This window comes from Mauremys reevesii, linkage group 4 (genome assembly GCF_016161935.1).
Source record: "Mauremys reevesii isolate NIE-2019 linkage group 4, ASM1616193v1, whole genome shotgun sequence".
Taxonomy (NCBI): Eukaryota; Metazoa; Chordata; order Testudines; family Geoemydidae; genus Mauremys; species Mauremys reevesii.
This window is the reverse complement of record NC_052626.1, coordinates 41,391,716-41,413,857: the sequence shown is the minus strand read 5'-3', so window position 1 is coordinate 41,413,857 and position 22,142 is coordinate 41,391,716. Positions and strand designations below refer to the sequence as shown.

The 22,142-nt window shown below is 45.6% G+C and overlaps 1 protein-coding gene and 1 long non-coding RNA gene across 9 annotated transcripts in view; one reads left to right on the top strand and one right to left on the bottom strand.

The window, feature by feature from the left end:
• ESRRB (estrogen related receptor beta) overlaps positions 1-22,142 on the top strand; it is a 165,368-nt gene that overhangs the window by 89,618 nt on the left and 53,608 nt on the right. For 6 of the 8 annotated variants that reach the window (XM_039535263.1, XM_039535262.1, XM_039535267.1 and 3 more), the window contains one exon: positions 20,100-20,509. In XM_039535263.1, coding sequence (XP_039391197.1) covers positions 20,100-20,509 — 410 coding nt within the window. Of the gene's footprint in view, positions 1-2,764; positions 2,824-3,350; positions 3,362-20,099; positions 20,510-22,142 lie in introns of those variants that run through there. The other 2 variants (XM_039535268.1, XM_039535269.1) reach the window with 2 other exon arrangements.
• Positions 1,222-20,268, bottom strand: LOC120403733. Its single transcript, XR_005597705.1, has 3 exons — positions 20,139-20,268; positions 17,071-17,180; positions 1,222-1,977 (listed from the first exon to the last, which is right to left on the bottom strand). It is a non-coding gene; the product is annotated as an uncharacterized LOC120403733 (long non-coding RNA).

Genomic DNA, 22,142 nt, shown 5'->3' with positions numbered 1-22,142 from the left:
ATATCTCTGAATTCTCGCATGTCTCCAACCTCATGAGCTCAGTCCCATCTGGAAGATGGACCGTCAGAACCAGCCATTTGCAGGCTAGAGCTGACTTACCCCCTGGAGAACTCCAGCTGGCAAATGCCTGGCAAACTCCTGATATCAGTGTGTTCATGCTCCTGCTTATTCCTGCCCCGTCTCCAACCCCCCACACGTCCCTTTCTGCACATCTGTTCCCCTTCATCGCAAGACTGTCCATCACCCTTTCTTTCTACGCACCTAATGGAGGGTGGTAATCCCGTTAGGTGCTTGCAGCAGGCACTGCCGAGTTTGCTCGCAGCGCCTGTGCCAGGTCGAGTGTCATTGCCAGCAGCGCTCTTGGCGGGATGAAGGTTGCATTAGTGAACAGTAATTGAAATGCAAAATAACATTTTGATCGAGCGAGCAGGCTGTTTATTTATCAGATCAATAGCCAAAATGCCCCATCTGGAGAAGTCAGCGTGATAATAAGTGATAGCATTCCAAGGGCAAACGGAACGCACGCAGCAGGGAGGACACGCCGTCAGGGTGGGCTGCGCTGTCTCTGAAACATTTTCCCCTATGGCTCCCCTTCACCCTTCCCTTCAGAGGGTAGCCCCTCTCCTACCAGCAGCCACTAAGAGCTGCCCCTCAGGAAAGAGAATGAACATCTCTAAAATATCAGATTCAGTGTAGTGCAGATGTATGGAAAATCATAAGAGACATTCTCCCTTTCATGTCCCAGTAGACACAGGGCTCTGACTCAGGGTGCTGCTCACAGATATTGTGGTAAGCAGTGGTTTTCTCCTTTACTTAGTATGTTTTGTCTGTTGTAAAGCTCTGTGTACAATTATGCTGCTATATAAATATTAAATCATAGTTGGGCAATGCAAGGGACCCATCACCATGGTATTTAGGCACATGTAGAGAGGGAGAGCAGTGTGTGTGTAGCATAAATCTATATTATACATTACCACATATACATATACACACATGCGCATGCACACACGTAACATCACATACACCTTTCCCTCAGCACATCTGTATAATGTGGCCTGCATACCATGGTGGTGGATTCATTACAAATTCCTAATTGATTTAATATTTATACCACTTCAGTACATTATCTTTAGATATACGCACATAAGTATAGAAACTGATCTGTTAAAGATTAATTTCTATCTGTTTCATTCTCTTTCATTTATGTGGCTGATCCAAAGTCAGGTCAGTTTTTATTTTTTTATTTGCTTAACGGAGCTGCCAAATGTTAGGAAAAAACGCCCAAATCTTCATTGTCTTTCTGTGCGCCTCCTTGGTCCAAAGTCCCAGCTGAAAACCACCTTCTTCCATATACACACAGTGAAGACCATTTGATCCAAAATGCTCACCCTAGGCAGGTACATAGTGGAAGTCTATGTCTGCCATATAAGTAGATGCAAATCTCCTCCTTCCTGGGTTGCCCATCTGTGTTATTCTGTCTCTCTGTTGGCTTCTATTTGTCAGTTAGTAGAAATACTGAAAAAGGAGAGCAGGAAGTGAAACTGACGTTGAAGTAGTTGAGTTTGATGCATTTCCCTTGTGTCCCTGAGAAATAACATAAGGCAGAGTGACAAATTCTAGGGATGGGAGAGAGGATTCCAGCTTCTCAGTTGAAACCATTGCTTCAGTATTTTTGTATTTGATTATTTTTATTTTCCATCCAGTGATGTCATGTGCTTTGGGAAGGTACAGGGAGAAATTTCACGTTTGGTTTGGTTTGGGGTTTTTGTGTGTGTTGGTGCTCAGAGAAGTGAAAGGCACTTAGAACTGGCTAAAAATTAAGGCACGATGTGGGCGTTTGCTGTGCATTTTTCCTTCACACAGCTGTCCCAAAGCACTTGAGGCCTGACTTCAGAACCCCTTGCTGTTCCAGTTCTGGGTCCGCTGATGAGCCTCAGTCATGATCTGCAGATCCATTCCAGTCCTGGACTCCATATTCTGTATAGATAAGGATACAGACATGTATAGATGTAAAACCATTAAGAACATAAGAACGGCCATACTGGGTCAGACCAAAGGTCCATCTAGCCCAGAATCCTGTCTACCGACAGTGGTCAATGCCAGGTGCCCCAGAGGGAATGAACAGAACAGGTTATCATCAAGTGATCTATCCCCTGTCGCTCATTCCCAGCTAGGGGACACCATCCCTGCCCATCCTGGCTAATAGCCATTGATGGACTTATCCTCCATGAATTTATCTAGGTTTTTTTTAATCCTGTTATAGTTACATAGATTAGATATAATACAAGTATAACTTGTAAAGCTCTGCAGAAACCTTTGAGAGGAAAGGTTCTCTATACATGTAATAAATTATCACTATAATAAAAGCACCTGCTCATTGCGAGGATGAACTTTATCAATACCCTCAGTGGACTATTACTGGTTTTGAACTTTGTCAATAACTAGGCATTCTCAGTACTAGATTATATCACATAAAAAGTGAAAAAGATAAAATGCTCCTGTAGTTGTCTTTGTGATGCTTTCTAATCAACTATATTGGGCAGCTGGAATTAAAGGTATGTCTCTTTCGTAATCAGAAGATGTTTCTACTCTTTTTGTTCTTTTAGTCCTAGGATAATTGATATTTTAGGGGCCTGGAATATTGAAAATTTATTACATTCTTTCTGACTGTTTCCTAAGAGACTGTGTTTTCCATTGTTATTGGTCACTTCACACTCTGTAACAAGATGACATATCACAGTTCTACTGACATCTCTCTGATTCCTCAGTCGAACAGGTGGAAGCACTTGCAGTATTTAGGAGTGTACAGAGGAGAGAATGAATGTATGCACCATAAAAGTCCAGTTTATGGAATTATCTAATAGAACAACAGTTTATTATGACCTATGGCTCCTTCTCATCTCTTTGATCAGTCAGGCAAGAGTGCATCACATGGTGTGGCTGAGTTCAGGTTGGGCTTGAGTGCGATAGAAGCTTCTTTGTCAGTACGAGGGAGGAGTGGATAGACAGATGCCTGGAAGGTGGATTTAAAATGAAATTTAAAATTTCAAAACCCAGACTGGAATTTGGGTCCAGTGTAAATGTCTACTCATTATAGCAATGACATAAATAGCTACCAAAGGTGGGTCTTTAAAGGTGAACAAAATTGCATTGGAAACCTTGGGATATCTTAAATTTGTGGCTGAAAACAGTGCTGTACATTAACAGTGGCCTCTGGTATACATAGGTATATTAGGTGTTTTAGGGACAGCAGCAAACAGATTGGGTTCTAAGTGTTCCATGTTTAGCTAACCCCTTTCTAACTTTCAGTATTGCTTGTGAGATTGAGAGGCTGAAAGGGCGAAAGCCAGACACAGAGCAGGTACGTGCCATGCAAGTGTACTTCACACAACTCTGCCAATGGAGCTCAGTCCTTATCCGTAGTGCCACCCCCACCCTCCACTTCTTTTCTAGACCTGGACTCACCCCACAGCCCTACAGCTGTACTTCAATCCTGATTTGCAGCATTCCTCCCCCACCCAACTCTGCCATGTGACATGTCTATAGCACCCCTGCTATTTCATTCCTAATTCCCTGTACCATTCAGCAATAGCCCAGGGGTTCTGTGGAAGCCAGAGTAGGCCAGCTCCAATGCCCATGTTCACACCCTCCCCCTACTTTTGTGCTCTCTCAGTCTTATGACTGCTTCCAGGGAAGTCAGAGAGAAAAAGGCCTTATTGAAAAGGACTAATTGTCCATAGTTATTTTCCGTGCCATAATTTGTGTGGAATGAGATTTCAATCAATTGTCCAGATCAGGCTGGTTTTGACTAATCTTTATAATGATGAGAGACTGCTCCTGACTGGTTCAATTCCTCAGGTGGGAGGGGAAGGAAGATAGAGAGGTGATGTCTTGCTCCTGCTCTGGATTTTGGTGGGGTGTGTGTAATGGAGGGAAACTAAGAAAGGACAGAAAAAGAAATTGAGCAACAAACCAAAGAGAATCCCCAAGCACAGTGAAGTTGGAAGAACAGGAGTGTTGGGATTTCCAGCCTGCCTATGTCTAAATAAATCCAGAGTCCACTTTTCAGCAAACACATAATTAGAAGGGAATTCTTTAGTCCCTTTTCACCTTTGTTTCTGGTTATGTGTCCCTGATTTCTCCATCAGTTCAGTGCCACTTCATTTTGTGTGGTGTCTTTTCTCCCAACTCTTTACCCAAACACTTCACAGAGTTAAATAATCCCCCACCTCCCTCTGCTATTGTTCAACATGAAGAATAAGCAAAGTTAAGGGGAGATGCTATCACGGAAGATCTAAAATGTGATAGAGAATTGGTGATGAGGCAGGGAGGAACAAGAAGGCTGGTCCAGACTGAAAGAATTTGCCAAGCAGGAGGCCTTCTCACTGACAGTGCGAAAGTGGTACTGAAGGAAGGAGTGTTAAATGAGCCGAGGGAGCAGGGCAGAATACTAAAATGAATGGGATCTCAGGATGGTGCTGGAGGGTGGCATGTTTGCCTTGCTTTCCACATCTGAGAGAGTGGAGGCAGAATTCTGTGCATGCTGGAGTTGAAAGGTTCTATTTTATTCTGTTAGGTTCTTATATAGTACTTATTACCATAATGTCTGAAGGACATTGGGAAAGACACTTTAGATACCAAGGTGAAAAGTATCTTGTAAATACCATAGATAAGTAGACTGTAGAGAAGGGAACTCCAAGAGGCAGAGCAAGAAGAGATGATGGTCTGGCTGAAAATTTCAGCAGGGGCTGAGTTGCGGCCTTGGGCATTATATGAGAAATATTGTGGAGGTGGTGTGGTTAGATTTGCAGATACAGGAATGATTGCGGTAGGTGCAATGTAGTGAGAAGCAGGCAGGATGGAGACATGAAAAACAGAATTTTAGGGGGAAAATTGGGGTCTTTTTGGATAAATGATTCGCAAGTCAGTCTTGGTCTTCATTTTGTTGGGATTTCACCAGTAGCTCTTGGTTAAAAGCCTTAGCCCACATAATAAAGCAATTTACTTTGGAAGAAGTGCTTGCAATGCACCAGAGGGCAAAGTACCATCAGAAGTTGACCTGTTAATAAGAGAGTGAACTGATAATATGTGTCACAGCTCCAGATTAATTGTCTTAATTCATCTGTATAATTCTTCTTACAGTTTACAAACAAGAGTCCTTTTAAAGGTGAAGAGAAATAATGAGGACTAGCATGGGGGTGGGGGGGAGGAGGGGATGAAGGCTAATAGGAAAACCAGAAAGTCTCCTCACCTCAAGAAGACTCTTATTTTTTTTTTAAAGACAACAAGACAGCTTGTGGGGCAGCTTTTGTCAGTATGATCAGACCTGAGCTATTGATGTGTAGCTGGGATCTAGTTATACAATGGATCAGAGGAATAAAATGTTTCCTGGGCATTAGACAAGTGATTATTATTTGTGCAAGACTATGAATTTGAGCATCTATTTCCCCATTCCCCAATTTGCAAGGAAGCGTGGATTTAAGCCTCTCCCTGGCCCCATGCCAGGAATCGATTTCTTTGATCCATTTGCAGGAACTGGGTCTCAGCCAACATCCCATATCAATAGACCTAATATAACCCAGTTCTCTTGTGGCCACCAGTGAGACTGCCTCCTGGAGACCTGCCTCAAGATAGACTTCTCAGGCTGAGGAGGTGTTGGGTTTACTGGCGAACTCACTTGTTTACAGTTTCAATCCAGCTCTTTCAGTCTCTGGACTCATTAACTTTTCCTCCCTACAGGAAAATATAAGGCCAAAAAAAAAAACCACCACCCAAAAAACCACATCACTACACAACAAATCAGAGACAAGGGGGCAAGGTGGTTGCAACGTATTTGTTCAAAAGAAACCAGATCCAGATCAATAGCAAAGAGAGAAGCAATAGAAAAATACTCCAGGTTAAACTCAGAAAGCCTGGGCTGTGTTACAATCTGGAGCTCAGTCTGGGTTTGGTGGAAGCCATCTAGCGCTTGAGGATTTTCCCCCCAAAACAGGGAAAATTCAGCAGCCTTCTGCTGTGAACTGTTCTTTGTGTCTGAGCCCAAAACAGAAATCTGATATTAGTGAGTGTACAAAAAAATCCATGTGAACACAAACCCCTGCAGCCTGAAACCAGGGGGATTTGCACTATTCTAGAGAAGAGGCGCAAGAGACTCAGGAGAAATAGAAACTCAGACAATCCAAAGGGAGGGGCTGCAAAGAGCACTTAGAAGAGCATCTGTAGTCCAGGCCAAAAACATATACATTAAATTAAGGTTGAGACTCTCTTGACCTTTAAAGCAACCTAAGCAAAGTACTTGAGTTTAAAAATCCCCAAGCCCTACGTGCTAGAAACTCAAGAATGTCACAGTTAAGATCCAACTTCTGATACCATCTCTAACTTTGCCCTAAACCCTGCCCACTTACAGGCCAGAAACTCTTCCCTGCTGCCCTACAAAACAGAAGTTTGCCCTGCTGAGTGCATGAATTCCAACAGGATGCTCTTTAGTTGTAGAATGGGTTAACCCACACCTGCCCGTCCAGCTCTAGACAGAGCTGCTATATAATGCTATATATATATCTCTGCTATATAATGGTAAAGTGTCCAGAGCAGATCCTGGTATCCTTGGGATTCAGACCTTGCACTGAAAAGGGCCACCAAGTTTGTCAGGAGGTGGTGCTCAGGTGATGATGCGCTGCCTTCTGCCAGTGCAACATGCAGGATTCATAATGAGTAGTCAGAGGAACAGGGAAGACTTCAGGGGTATCTGCCCTTCAGATGACATTGTCATTTATTGACAGACCTGAACGAATGGAGGGCATGTGGCAATTATGAGCTGTCCAAGGTGATAAGCAGTCAAACAGGCCTACACACAGGGCAGCTTCCTTCTCACCTCCCTTTCTCCACAACATCCCTTTGCATATGCAGCCCAAAAATTACACTGGCCATTGTTGTAGCCACATCACACTGCAAACTCTTTGCTGATCTGCTGCCAACTCTCTCCCCTTGGTCTCTCTCGCATATTCTTCATAGACTGATAGATTCCAAGGCCAGAAGGGACCATTATGATAATCTAGTCTGATCTCCTGTATAACACAGGCCATAGAACTTCCCCAAAATAATTCCCAGAGCAGATCTTTTAGAAAAACATCCAGTCTTGATTTTAAAATTGCCAGTGATGGAGAATCCACAGTGACCCTTGATTGTTCCAGGGGTTAATTACTGTCATGGTTAAAAATGTACACTTATTTCCAGTCTAGGGTGACCAGATCACCCAGGTCAAATATCGGGACATTGGGGGGGGGGGGGGAACAGGGACAGAGGGGGAAAAAATGGCGGCAGAGCAAAAAAAAAAAAAATCCCCCACCCCCGATTCCTCCTCCCTCCGCAAGCGCTGGAGGGAGGCCCGGGAGACTCAGGGGAGCGCGGGGCTGGGGTGAGTGTGAGTCTGGCCTGGCCCCAACCAGGCAGGACTCGGGCGCGGTACCTGGAGGGAGAGTAGGGGGCGGCCTGCAGGGCCAGGCGGCGGTTGTTCTCCCCACCTGGGCAGCGGGACTTGGGAGCAGCCGCTGCTGCAGCTCCCACTGCCGCGGGGGGAGGAAGCGGCCGCTGGCCAAGCTTGGCGGCTGCGGCTCTAGCACCCATTAACCCCCCGAGCCCGGGCCTGCTGCGGGGACCCAGCGCGCACCCAGCCCCTGGCCAGTCGCGTCTGGGCTGGCTGCCCAGCTGGTGCAATCCCGCGGGCGGCCCCGGAGTGGGGGCAGCAGGCCCCAGCCCCCCCATCCCGCTTGGGTCCCGCAGGAGAACGAATGGGGCTGGGCTGCCGATGCCTTCGCTGCAGGATTGCACCAGCCGGGCAGCCAGCCCAGACACGACTGGCCAGGGGCTGGGCGCAGCGTGCGCGCTGCTGGGTCCCTGCAGCAGGCCCGGGCTCGGGGGGTTCTGGCCCATGCGCCAAAGCCGCAGCTGCTGAGCGCCACGTGCTTGGCCGCTTCCTCCCCCCCGCGGCAGTGGGAGCTGCAGCAGTGGCTGCTCCCGAGTCCTGCTGCCCAGGTGGGGAGAACAGCCGCCGCCTGGCCCCGCGGGCCGCCCCCCTACTCTCCCTTCAGGTACCGAGTCCTGCCTGCTCGGGGCCAGGCCAGACTCAGACTCACCCCGGCCCCGCACTCCCCTGCGTCTCCTGGGCATGGTATGCTTGGCAAGAGGCGGGGATTTGGGGAGGGAGCCAATGGGGGAAGGAGGGGGCAGAGTCAGGGCGGGGGAGGGCGCGAGCCCTTCTGGGCTCCGGAGCCTTTGCTTGTTTGTCCAGTGTCCCGACCTAACATTGGTCGGGACGCGGGACAAACAAGCAAATATCGGGACAGTCCCGATAAAATCGGGACGTCTGGTCACCCTATTCCAGTCTGAATTTGTCTAGCTTCAACTTCCAGCTATTGGATCATATGACGCCCTTCTCTGCTAGATTGAAAAGCCCATTATTAAATATTTTTCCCATGTAGGTCCTTATAGACTATAATCAAGTCATCTCTTATCATTCTCTTTGTTAAACAAAAGAGATTGAGCTCCTTGAGTCTATTACTATCATTCTCTTGGCTCTTCTCTGAACCCTCTCCAATTTATCAACATCCTTCCTGAATTGTGATTGCTGCTGAAATATTGTGTCCAGTTCTGGTGTCCACAACAGTGCCAAATACAGAGGTAAAATAACCTGTCTATTCCTACTCAATATTCGTCTGCTTATGCACTCAAGGATTGCATTAGCCCTTCTGGCCACAGTGTTGTACTGAGAGTGACTTTTTCAGAGTCTCACCATCCCGGGATAGAGTCCCCATCCTGTAAGTAGGGCCTACATACTTTGTTCCTAAATGTATATGTTTCCATTTAGCTGTGTTAAAATGCATATTGTTTGCTTGCACACAGCTTACCAAGCGATCCAGATCACTCTGTATCAGTGACTGGTCCTCTTCATAATTTACCACTCCAATTTTTGTGTCTGCAAACTTAATCAGAAGTGATTTTAGGTTCTCCTTCAGGTCATTGATAAAAATGTTAAATAGCATAGAGCCAAGAAGTGATCCCTGTGAGGTCCCACTGGAAACATATCTGCTTGATATGATTCCCCATTTACAATTATGTTTTGAAAACCTGTTAGCCATCTTTTAATCTATTTCATGTGTACTATGTTAATTTTATATCGTTCTGGATTTTTGATCAAAATGTCATGTTGTACCAAGTCAAACCCCTTACAGAAGTCTATTACGTAATCACTACCTTTATCAACCAAATTTGTAATCTCATTTAAAAAAAAGATATCAAGTTAGTGTGACAGAATCTATTTTCCATAAATCCAAGTGGATTGGCATTAATTATATTCTTTCATCTGGGTTTCTGACTACTTTTTCTCAAGTATAGTTACTACACTTTTCTAAGCTGACTCTCATTTTGTTTTTTCTTGCTCATGTTAAATCTCTCTAGGTCTGTTTGGATTATTCCTCTGTCCTCATGAGCATTTTGCAACTCCTCCCAGACTAGCATCATTTGCAAATTTCATGAATGTTGTGGGATTTTTTTTGGTTATAAATCTGTTAGACTCTGTTAACATAGCTCTGAAAAGCAACCACAACACCCTGAACTTTATCACTGTATATTAACCATGTTTTTGCCTGAGAATTTCTTTACTTTCTATTAAGGTTGGAAAAAGTATTTATTTCCGACTTATATGCCTGGACAGACTTTGCTTCTGACTTCAGTGCAGTTTCTGTTTAGTTGGTGGTGCTTATGAGGCTTAAAAGTTTTGCAGCCTTTGCTGGTGGAGCTTAAAACTTCTGCGCTGCTGCAAATGTGCTTCTCAGCTGGGTCACAAGTTGGTATCTCATGTGAGTTGAACAGAATTATAGTGGAGGCCTCATAGATCTTTGCCAGAAAAGCCTGTAACCCCTCTGAACAACCTCCCCCACATCCTACTTGAGGCTTTACAAAAGTGGTAAATTCCACCAGCATAGCCATAGGCCCGTGGAAGTTACAGGCTCTACTGGTATATTGCTTGCAGAAGTTACAAACTTTATGGCAGAGTTTACGGATTAAAATATCAAGATTTCATACAGTTTAAAATCCAGATTCCATAGTGGGAACTAATGAAAAGGCCCCTTTTTGACTCTTTGCACTGCCAGAATATTAAGAACAGAGAAAACTCTGCAAGTAGGTAGCAATCCTGACACCCCAACTTCAGAAACACCTGAGAGAATGTTCCTTCAACCAGCAAAGAGTCTTGTGGCACCTTATAGACTAACAGACGTTCGGGAGCATGAGCTTTCGTGGGTGAATACCCACTTCGTCGGATGCATGTAGTGGAAATTTCCAGGGGCAGGTATATATATGAGCAAGCAAGAAGCAGGCTAGAGATAATGAGGTTAGTTCAATCAGGGAGGATGAGGCCCTCTTCTAGCAGCTGAGGTGTGAAAACCAAGAGAGGAGAAACTGATTTTGTAGTTGGCAAGCCATTCACAGTCTTTGTTTAATCCTGAGCTGATGGTGTCAAATTTGCAGATGAACTGAAGCTCAGCAGTTTCTCTTTGAAGTCTGGTCCTGAAGTTTTTTTGCTGCAGGATGGCCACCTTAAGATCTGCTATTGTGTGGCCAGGGAGGTTGAAGTGTTCTCCTACAGGTTTTTGTATATTGCCATTCCTAATGTCTGATTTATGTCATAGAATCATAGATTATTAGGGCTGGAAGGGACCTCAGGAGGTCATCTAGTCCAACCCCCTGCTCAAAGCAGGACCAATCCCCAAATGGCCCCCTCAAGGATTGAACTCACAACCCTGGGTTTAGCAGGCCAATGCTCAAACCACTGAGCTATCCCTCCCCCCCATGGTGGCTAGGATGGTGTTTTCTGGAAGGTCACCAATGCATTGTAGTTTCCTCAGAAAATCAGTGGTGTCACGGAGATAGCTGGGAGTGCTGGTGGCATAGGGTCTGAGTAGAGAGTTCACATGTCCAGACAGTCCTTCAGTGAGAGTGCCAATGCCCGAGATGATGGGGCATCCAGGATTTTCGGGTTTGTGGATCTTGGGTAGTAGATAGAATAACCCTCGTCGGGGCTCTAAGGGTATGTTGATTTGTTCCGGTGTTGGTGTAGGGAGTGTCCTGAGTAGATGGTGCAGTTTCTTAGTGTATTCCTCAGTGGGATCTGAGGGAAGTGGCCTGTAGAATTTGGTATTGGAGAGTTGTCTGGTGGCCTCCTTTTGGTAGTCAGACCTGTTCATGATGATAACAGCAGCTCCTTTATCAGCCTCTTTGATTATAATGTCAACCAATTGTTCCTTCAACCAATTCTTCCACCCCTAGAAATGTCTGCAATTTCTTATGGGAAACGATTCAGTGTTTGTCCTTTTTAACCATGATTTAAATCTTGGTCTTGGAAATCTCGACCACTTTGGGTCAGTTTTATACAGGACTTGGGCACAAGACCCTGGTCAGAGGCCTGGCCTATAGGTCAGAACTTCCAACAACCACGTCCTGCTCTCTTAGAGGAAGTTGGAGTCTAGTATTAGGCTTGGGTGGCGAGATGCCACTGCTTCCTCACTGTTCATTTGTCCATGTGGTGAAGACTCAGCCACTGGAGAAGTTGAGCAGAATTGTTTCCTGTAGCCTCCAAGCCCTGCCTTCTTGATACTGTTGGCATGAGGCGGAAAGTTGGCGCCAGATTCTTGGTTCTGCTACTGCCACTTTGTGCTGCTCAGGTAGCAGAGAGTAGCTGGACTCTGGCCAAAAGTAGCCAACAGAAAATCCCTGTGGTGGACGGGAGCTCCCCTCTAACGTGAAGCCAGCTATTGTGCCAGCTGTCTCACACTGGCATAGAGTTTGTGCAGGGGGTAGGGATGTGTCTTTGTTCCACTGATCCTCCACTGGCCTAAGTAAGAGTGTGTTACTGGAGATTGGAAAATGTTGGCCTTTTGCAGGAAGAAGTCTGGTATTCCACAGCTGTGTGTGCGGGGATGGGGACAGGGGTGGGGGAAAAGGGTGACTTCTTACAGACATCACCATGAATAACGTGCAAAAAATTGGTGTGGAAGCTTTAACTGCACATATCCTGAGTTTTTGCCATTTATGTATTATTTTTTAACTCAAAAATTCTGTTAAGGGTGTGTTAATGGGCAGTATTCACTACCTTAATGTTATAGAGAGAATACTTTGACTTCTCTAGCACTGTCTGTCTAGCAGCCTTTCCAGCTCCTAACATTGCTCTTAAGAGTGTGTTGAGCCATTAGCAATCCAGCCATTTCAGGGAAGAGGGGGAGGATGAAAGGCAGGAGAAAAGCTAGAAGAGAACTGGGAGAACTCCTAACTCCCATTAACCTAACATCACTGCCTAGGAAGATAATGCAACCAATATTAATAGATGGAATCTGTAAGCTTCCAGAGCCCAGTTCTGCCCTCATCTAAATCTCTGTGGAGCTCCATCCAAAGTCAATGGGATTTGTGCACGCGAGTCTGAGGGCAGGATTGGGGGTATAGAGGCTAACAGCATCATAAGCAATAAACAACAACGGGTTTATGAAACAAGTTCAACAGACAATAGCTGTTCTTGATACAATTAGATAATTAGTGGGCAAAGGCAATACTGTGGATAGACTGTCTGACTTTTCAGACATTTGACATGGAGCCATGCAAGATCTTATTAGGGAAATTAGATCAAATTGGTTTGGAGGCAAATCCTGTGAAATGGATCGCAGACTGGCTGACAAGCTGTAAAGGGAGGGGTGAGAGAAGTTCTTTATCATGCTAGGGCTGAAATGTTCAAAAGGTCCTGGAAGAGTATGTGAAAGACACAAATTATATTCATAGACAGTCCCCAAGCTGGAAGGTCCTGGAAACAAGTACCAAGCAAGTGAGGAAGCTGTGTTAGAGGGGTTTTGGGAAAATGGATAGAAATTAGAAACCTGAGGCTGAAAATGGCAGAGAGTGCCCTTGCAGCAGGGAGAATCCCCTGTGCTAATGGGAGCAAGGTGGCTAAAGCTGTTATGTTCAAAAAGACCAGGGTGGGTTAGTGCAGAGCTCTCAACCTTTTTCCTTCTGAGGCCCCCCCACCAACATGCTATAAAAACTCCACGTCCCACCTGTGCCACAATAACTAGTGTTCTGCATATAAAAGCCAGGGCCAGTGTTAGGGGGTGGCAGGCAGGGCAATTGCCTGAGGCCCCATGCCATAGGGGCCCCCATGAACTACATTATTCAGGCATCAGCTTCAGCCCCGGGTGACGGGGCTCAGGGACCTGGGCTTCAGCCCCATACGGTGGAGCTTCAGCTTTTTGCCCTGGGCCCCAGTGAGTCTAATGCTGGCCTGCTTGGTGGGCCCCCTGAAACCTGCTTGAGGCCCCCTAGGGGGCCCCGGACCCCTGGTTGAGAACTACTGGGTTAGTGGTTACCAAGTGATAGCAGCCTACAATGTGATCCAATGGCTAGAAAAGCCAATGCTGTACTGCACGGCCAGGGAAGAGATAGTCCCTCTCCACAGAGCCCTGGCACGATTGCACTTGAAGTTCTGCACGCAGGTCTGGACGCCTCGCTACAGGAAAGACAGGCAAATTGGAGAGAATCCAGAGAAGGGCAACAAAGATGCTAACGGGATTAGAGGGAATGACCTATGATTAGGAAAGGTGAAAAGAACGAAACGTTTAGAACCTCTAAGCTTGTTACATGGGCACAGAAATAGTAACGGAGCTTCCTGTGCCAGCTCGAAGGAGAATTGGATCAAGTCTCTCTCCTTTTACATTCCCAATAAGGTAACCAGAGTCAAGCAAATAGCTGCTGTTCACTTTGTGAACATGCAGGACAGGTGGAAATGGTTTGCAGTTATTTCTGCTGTTCAGAATGCTGTCAAGTTGCATTGACTTTCCCAAATTTTGCCTCATTTTGTGCATTTTGCTGCCATCACTTTGAGTCAGCTTAAAAATAACAAACATTCCTGGTCAAAAGGGAGATTTTTTGTTAGGAGTGTTCATGGAACCTATGGAAGGTCAGAATTTGTCAGGCTTTGCTCAGCACATGGAGCTTCTTGGGAGACCCAGAACAGTGCTAACCCTGGGCTGTGATGGGATGCACAAATTGTTCCATAGAGCAAAAAATAAAAATATAAGCTCAGTAATGAACAAAGATGTCCTGATTGCCAATTCTGTACCTCAATGGGACATGCAGCCTTTTACTCCAGGTCACTGATGCAAATCTGGCCTAGTCAGTAGTCACTGGTGATTACTCATTACCATATATTGGCTTGTTGGTGTCCCATGTGAAATGGGTTGGGGAGGCCTCAGTCTAGATCCTAGAGGACTGGTGTCTATATCACGAAAACCACCATCATAGGTAGCACTATCTGGCCTCTATGTGTTGGTCTCAGCACTGAGTCAAAGAACTGAACTGGGCCAAGGAGGCTGAGCTCCCCTCACACTCCTCTAGCACAAGAAGGCAGCACATTGATGGGTCAGCATGTAGGGAAGCTCACCCTGCCTCTATTCGTGGCCTGCCTATGCTGGGGATAAACAGAGGCCTTCAGTCTCCAGGTGTGTCAGTCCTTAAAATACACGTTTGACTGTCAGGGATTATAATTTTGAGAAGTGGCTGCAAACTAGGGTCACCTCTGGGCTGGGTTACAATTGGCCCAGACATGGGCGTTCCTAGGTGAAACCTCACTTAAAAGCCATTGTTAATATACGAAGACTCAGTATGGAAATAAAGTAGAAGATGCTTCTAAATGTTCCTGAATCTCAGCCAGTGTGTGTATATCTGGATTTTCTTGAACTATCATGGGGAAGTCACACTAGTACTGTTCTCCTAACAGTCACAACTCTATTCCTTCTAATGGGGTTTGCTTTATATTTTTGAAAGTTACCATTAGACTGTGTGTTGCAGCAGAGTGAGTATGTTTCCTAAATGATTCATGTGGAATGTGCTCTTCACAGGATGTGGGTAGCTACCAGCTCAGACACAATATCAGAGTATTCTCCATCTGTTTTGTTAGCCCTTGATGCTGTCTGTCTTCCATTAGGGGTGTTTGGTGTACCATGGAGTACGCTAGCCTGGTTGTATTTCATTTCTGTGTTTGGCTTATATTCTCCCAGACCCTTAATTTATCAGCTTTCAGTATCCTTTTCCCAAGTCATCGAAGGATCCAATTTGTATTCCTGGGGGAATTCTGTGTGACTGCACGTGCGCAGAATTCATGGCCCCGCAGATTTCTTTGCTTCCCCCCAGAAAAATGACTTCTAAGGGGGAAGCAAAGGGAAGCTGCAAAAGCGGTCACTCGCTCTTCCCTGCAGTGCAGGCAGGTCAGTTTGGGTGCCTGGAGCAGCCAGCAGAGACATAAATCACCACCAGGATGGGAGGGCTGGACAGTCATGCGTTTGAGAGAGAGAAACACTCTGTCCCTCTCGCTCACTATTGCGGCATACTCGGCATGGAGGGGCAGGGCTTTGGGGTGTTTCTGGGGAGGTAGGCATGTCCCCCTCAGGCAGAGCAGAATGTAGCAGCTTGCCTGCTTAGTGAATTATTCCCACTGTTCTTAGTGAATTCCGCCAGGAGTATAAAACTGGTGTAAAAAATTTAAGGCTCCTTTACATTGTCAGAGTGGTCTAAAGGAGCCTTATTGTAAAGGACAGTGTGGCCTCATAAATACTTATGGTGCGTTAGTAATTAGAACTGGTCTAAATTTTTGGGCTGAAAAAATTTCCTATCAAAATGTGCTCCATGAACTGTTTGCTACTGACCTTTCTGGAGATGGTCAGCAGCCAATATACATTGTGAGTTTGAGTCCCCAGCCCTCGCTTGCTCTTCAGTCGCCTATGATGGAACACTGAGCATATGGCTGCATATATTTGTTGACTAATAATTAGAAGTAAAGGGTCAATACTAGCTATGTTACTATTCGAGGGGTTTGTGGGATTTCCTCCAATGCTCCCCACTCCCATTCTTCATCCATTGGATTGTAGTTTAAATAAATTACCAAAATAATTGAAACCACAGTGATTATATTGTGTTATTTTAACAAATAAAATATGCAGAATTTTGCAGACCTTTAAAATATTGTGCACAGAATTTTTAATTTTTTGGTGCAGAATTTTTAATTTTTTGGTGCAGAATTTCCCCAGCAGTAAATTTGCTTTCCTTTGTCTTCCTTCCCCTTGAGCATGTGAATTACAGTCTTCTTAAACGAAAGAGGCTGGGATTCTAATTCACCTGTTTGAATTTGGGAATGTGGCTCACATCCCAGTCTGATCTTTTTCGTAATCCCCAACATAGTGCGGTGGCCTTGCCTATATGCACAGCATCAGTCCCTCCATCCAGTGTTGTGACACCACCTGTTCTCACCTGTGAGCTCCTTTGTGCAATAAAGGGCAACCAACATTGTTTTTTGGTATCTCTGCCTTCCGTTGTGACCCTAACCTGGTGGTATTGTGCCAGCTGCTCTTCAGATCAGGGCTGCATCTGGATTCCTTTGGCAGTGGTGGTCAGATAGAGTGAAGCAGGCAGCTTTCAGCAGTGTGACCACAGCTTTCGTCTTTAATACAGAGATGTGGCCATGAAGGCTAGAGGTGGGTCTCAGCGTGCAAAGCTGTATTTTGACCAAAACAGACAGGCAGCTTTGCATGCTGAGATCTGTGGTTGCTGTAACTGCCCCTCTCTACTAAAGATGAATGCAGCTGCAGTCAGCTACATGTTTGCAAACTGTTAGTGGACCTTAGTCCATTGTAGCCCTCTACTGGGCGAAGCTTGGGTTGTCCTTAACTTTTCAGATCTCGTCTCTGAGTGGGACCAATAGTTGGGCTCCTCTTTACTAACCCTGGCGTAGAGGAGCCCATCAGGCCAGGGATGGGAAATGCCTGCTCACACTCTTGAGGTCAGACATCTCAATAGGTAACAGAGTTGTTGGCAGATCTAGTTGGGGGGAGGTACAAGATGAAACATTATATTGGGCTAAACAGAGTAGATGGGGGAAAATTAGGAGAGACTTGGTTAGAATGAGGCTATGAGGATACAGGATCATAAAGCTGCTGCATCTCCAGTGTGTAGCAGCACATACACATTGGAATAAGTACTCACCTTCTCATGCATACTGTAATTTTGGTACATGAGAGAAGCTCTGTCCTGTTGTCTCTGATGGGTTTGACCTTCTGACGGCAGGATGGTGGTACACTTACCAGGTACATGGGCTGAAATTAAAAACAGAATGATAAAATACCTAGATGATTAGGGCATGGCAACCAAAAATCAGTAGAGCTTCCACAAAGGAAAATCATGCGTTACCGATCAATTAGAATTCTTTAGGCATGTCAACAAATTAGTGCATACAGGACAACCAATTGCTATCATTTATTTGGATTTTCAAAAAGCTTTTGACAAATTCCTTCAAAAGAGGGGGAACTCAGTAGTCCTGGGGTGAGAAGTTAAGTACTAGTATGGATTAAAAAGTATCTAAGAGGCAGAAAACAAAAGGTAGGAATAACTGATTAATTTTCAGCATGGCAAAGGAAGGTTAACAATGGGTGCCCGAAGGTTAATACTTGCGTTGTGGAGAGCAGTGAGTTGGCAAAATTTGCAGATGACACAAAGTTAGTTATTTAGATTATTCAAGACCAGAGAAGACTGTGATGAACTCCAGAGGGGCCTAACAAAGCTGGGTAAATGGGTAGCACAATGGCACATGAAATTAATTGTTGACAAATGTAGGATGATGTACGTTGGAAGGAATCATTCAATTTTTCATACACGTTGATGGATGTAGGCATAGATCTTGCTGGGCATGAGTAAACTTGCACATAGCTTGATTTGAGTGTAAGGTTAAACTGTAAACAAGGGAGTGACCGGCTGTGTGCTGGAGATGGCATTTTCAGGCTATTTGAGATAAGTGGGAACAACCTGAACTGATAAGCTTGAAAGGTAAATAAGGTGAAGGACATAAAGCAATTGGTCCTTACGTGCTCTGCGTGATTGGCCAAACCAATCAGATCAAGAAATATGGATGTTAGTAGCTAGGAAAAATGTATATAACCTGTGTAGTGTGTGACATGATTTGGACTTGTAGTATCACTCTGTTTCTAAACCCCTGTGGCTGGCCCTGACCAGCGTGAGCATAGGGTACAAGCCTAAGTGATGAAGGGGACTTGAACTGAGTTTTTGGATCTCAGAGAACTGGATGAAGTGTTCTCCCAGAACTGGACGAGGTGTTCTGGATAAGCTGAGTGGAAAAGGTCTCGGAGGGAATCCCAACAATGAGTTCTAAATTAACTGTAATAACTCAGAAAAAAGACTTAAGCATCGTTGTGGACAACTCAATGAAAATCTCTGCTCAGTATTTAGCAATGGTTTAAAAAAACCAAACAATGGTAGAAGGTATAGTAAATGGGATGAAAAATAACACTGAAAATATTATGTCTGTATATGAATTTGAGATTCATCCTTACCTAGAACGCTGGGCTACACCTTCAGCTGGAGAATTGATTTCAATGTAGTTATGCTGATTTACATCAGCTCTGGATCTGGATCATTGAATTCAGTTCTGGTCACCCTCTCTAAAAACAAATATAGCAGAAATGGAGGCAGTTCAGAGGTGGCTAATGAGACCTTTGAAAGGCCTAGAAAGACTTCTGTATGAAGAAAGATTGAAAAGATAGTGAGGAAATAAATTAGTGGGGAAATGACGAAGATACACCAACTAATGAATGACATAGTGAAGGTAGATTGGGCACTCCTCTTCACCCTCTCATAACACAAGAATAAAGGGTCTTTTAGTGAAATTGAAAGCAGGGCTGGCTCCAGGCACCAGCAAAGGAAGCAGATGCCTAGGGCGGTCAATAGAAAGGGGTGGCACTCCGTCCGGTATTGGGGCGGCACGTCTGGGTCTTGGGCAGCACTTCGGCGGTGGGTCCTTCACTCTGTCTCTTCTTCTTCAGTGGCACTTCGGCAGGAGCTCAACCGTGGGTTTTGGGGTTTTTTTCCCCCTGCCGCTTGGGGCGGCAAAAAAGCTGGAGCTGGCCCTGATTGAAAGGCAGCAAATTTAATTCTGATACAAGGAAATAATTTTTCACAAAGTGCACAATTAACCTGTGGAACTCACTGCCACAACACATCATGGAGGCTGACAGTTTAGTGGGATACAAAAAAAGATCAGACGTGTGTATGGCTAATGAAAATATCCATAGTTACTATAGATGAGGTTGTTTTGTTTGTTTGTGTCTAAACAGTTGGGACGGAATATAAACCTTTCTGCTTCAAGGAATAAGGCAATCCCTAACTGATGACAGTTTGGGCCAAACTTTAGCAATGGACAGATTAGTCCCGAAATGCCCACTTCAGGGTTTCTCGCACTCTCCTCTGATGCATCTGGTACTGGCCCGTGTAAGAGACAGGACCCTGGACTAGATGGTGCACTAGTCTCATCTTGTATGGCAATTCCTGTGCATCTTTCTCTCAGCAAAAAGTCCCTGTAATTAAACTGAGGAGAGATGAGGAAGTTGGAGGAGGCTTATACAGACTGTTATCTGTCAGCTTCTGAAGCCTCTCTTGTAGAGAGGATTCCCAAATCTTTAAGAAAAAAAGAAAAAGGTGAAAAAGAAAACAGTGGGCATAATAACTCCTTTTACTTTACTGCAAGGGAATTTACAAACGGAAGGAGTCCTCTCTTGTTCATGTCCTAGTATGGAATCTGCTAGTAAACTCTGTTTGTCTGGAGCAGTGGCTGGGAATCCCCGATTGAGGGATCCTGCACCTCATCTGACACCACTACAGACCTGCTCAGTTCATGATTTTCACCTGTCCTCCATGGTAGTGAACTCCTGCTCTGGATAGATTATGACCAGCTGGCACTGCTAACAACATAGCTACTTAAACAGATTGTTCACTGAAATTTGGGACTGTCTGAAAAGGTGACCTACAAAAATTACCATGGTGCTTACCCATTGCTCAGGTTGGTGGAGAGTAGGGAGGCAGCTCTTAACAAATTGACGTCCTTTAGGAAGTCAAAGGGAGTGGGTTGAACTGGACCAAAGGTGGGAATGGGATGGACTTTGTGGTGACTGCACCCTTCCTGATATTTCTGTGGACTGATAAGTTTCTGTGCTCTCTTCCTACAGGCTGCTTGGCAGAATGTCCACAGAGGAGCGGCATCTCACCTCTAGCTGCGGATCCTTCATTAAGACTGAGCCGTCCAGCCCATCTTCTGGCATTGATGCCATCAGCCATCATAGCCCCAGCGGCTCCTCTGACGCTAGTGGTGGCTACGGCATCGCCATGGGTGGCCACCCGAATGGCCTGGACTCACCACCCATGTTCAACGGCACGGGGATTGGTGGCGGATCCTGCCGTAAGCGCTACGACGACTGTGCCAGCGCCATCATGGAGGACTCGCCCACCAAGTGCGAGTACATGCTCAATGCCATCCCCAAGAGGCTGTGCCTGGTGTGCGGGGACATTGCGTCTGGCTACCACTATGGCGTGGCCTCCTGCGAGGCATGCAAAGCCTTCTTCAAAAGAACAATTCAAGGTACAGTGTGGTGGGAGAGGGAGCTCACACATCCATGGGGGGGCTGGGTTCCTGTGGTTGCAGAAGCTCTTGTACTCCTATGGCACTTTAAAGGAGAGAAGGAAAAACAACAAAAACACACATTATCTATCCTGTGCTCCCAAGCACAGCTCTGCCAAGCCTTCCCCACCCATCCCCCACTCCCACCTCTTGATGTGACCCAAAGCCCTTATACTTTGTGAGTCTGGGAAGCTTTCTAGGTTCCCAGCTGGCAACAGTATCATCACACGAGGCAAAGCTGTTTTCAGACTGTTGCTGCAGGAAATGTAATTCCAAGGAGTTCTCCAGTTTTGCAGTGAAGAGGCAGCACCCCTCCCCACTCCGGGAGTTACCCACTGATTTGTAGCTGGCAGGAGGGTAGGGTTTACTCTGAGAGGGTATTTGTTTGGCACAGGCTCATCTGGAGAGCAGAATCCCTGCCTGCTGAGGGCATCAGGATAGGGCTGGGGCCTTGTTAATAATGTTATGCACCTTGCAGGGAGAACAACAGTGCTCCAGGAAAAGAGGTTTTCACAGAAACCAGTCAATCCTGTTTGCATCCATTAAGTTCTGAAGCACTGTAGGCCTCGTGGAGATGCTGTATAGTGCATGCAAATATGGAGACATGCTGATGCCCTTCCCTTCTCAGCAACACCACAGCACATGGTTCTAAAGATTTACATGGAGATTTTCAGATGCCTTGGGGGTAGGACACCCGATTTCTGTTTAGTCTGTCAATCGGTCTGCCACCGATTGACAGACACTGATCCCCAGCTCTCTGGTCCCCAGCTAGTTTTCAGAGCTCTTACAACCCCTACTCTAGGCTGAGGGGCCAGCACGGCAGCAGCTGTGACCACAGCGGGTCTGAGTTACACAGTGGCTAACCCCGGGCTGTTTGCTGCAACTCTGCAAATTCCTTAAGTTGTTTTGAAAATTTCAGCCTCGACATTTCAGCGTAAACAGCAACGCATGCACCACAATCCCCAAATGTGTGCAAGCATGGACACAGACACAAACATATAGCCAGATATACCTGCATGCATACCTGCATGTGCACACATATGTACACCTATTACATACCACACACACACACAGTTACGCAGAAGAATTGTATATACCTGCAGGACCAGTGGCACGTACCAACAACGGCACACATGTGTACGTGTACACAGCTATACCATGCAAATATAGACAAATAAACAGACACAGGCAGGCTGCCATACACACAGATACATTCATACACATGCACCAGTATAAGCACACATGCATAGACACACTGTGCATACATTCCCCCCCCCTCCAATTGAAAAGATGGACAGCATCATTCACCCTGCAATGGAAAGTGTATTGAATTTACTCCAAAGACACCTTTGACTCTGATTAAATTAATTAATTATGTATGTGGGAAGGACACATGTTTTATTTGTATTCAGTGAGTGGTTCCCTCATACCTGATCACACATGCTGGGGATGCTGGGATCTGGACTGGACAGAGCAGTGCAGGGAACAATCGTCCATAGGTCTCTGTGGATAGACTATTTCTGTCTCTGATCTCCCTAATCCCAGGCATCTCTCCTTACTGTTACACTCCCTGGAAATTAATACTCTCCATTTC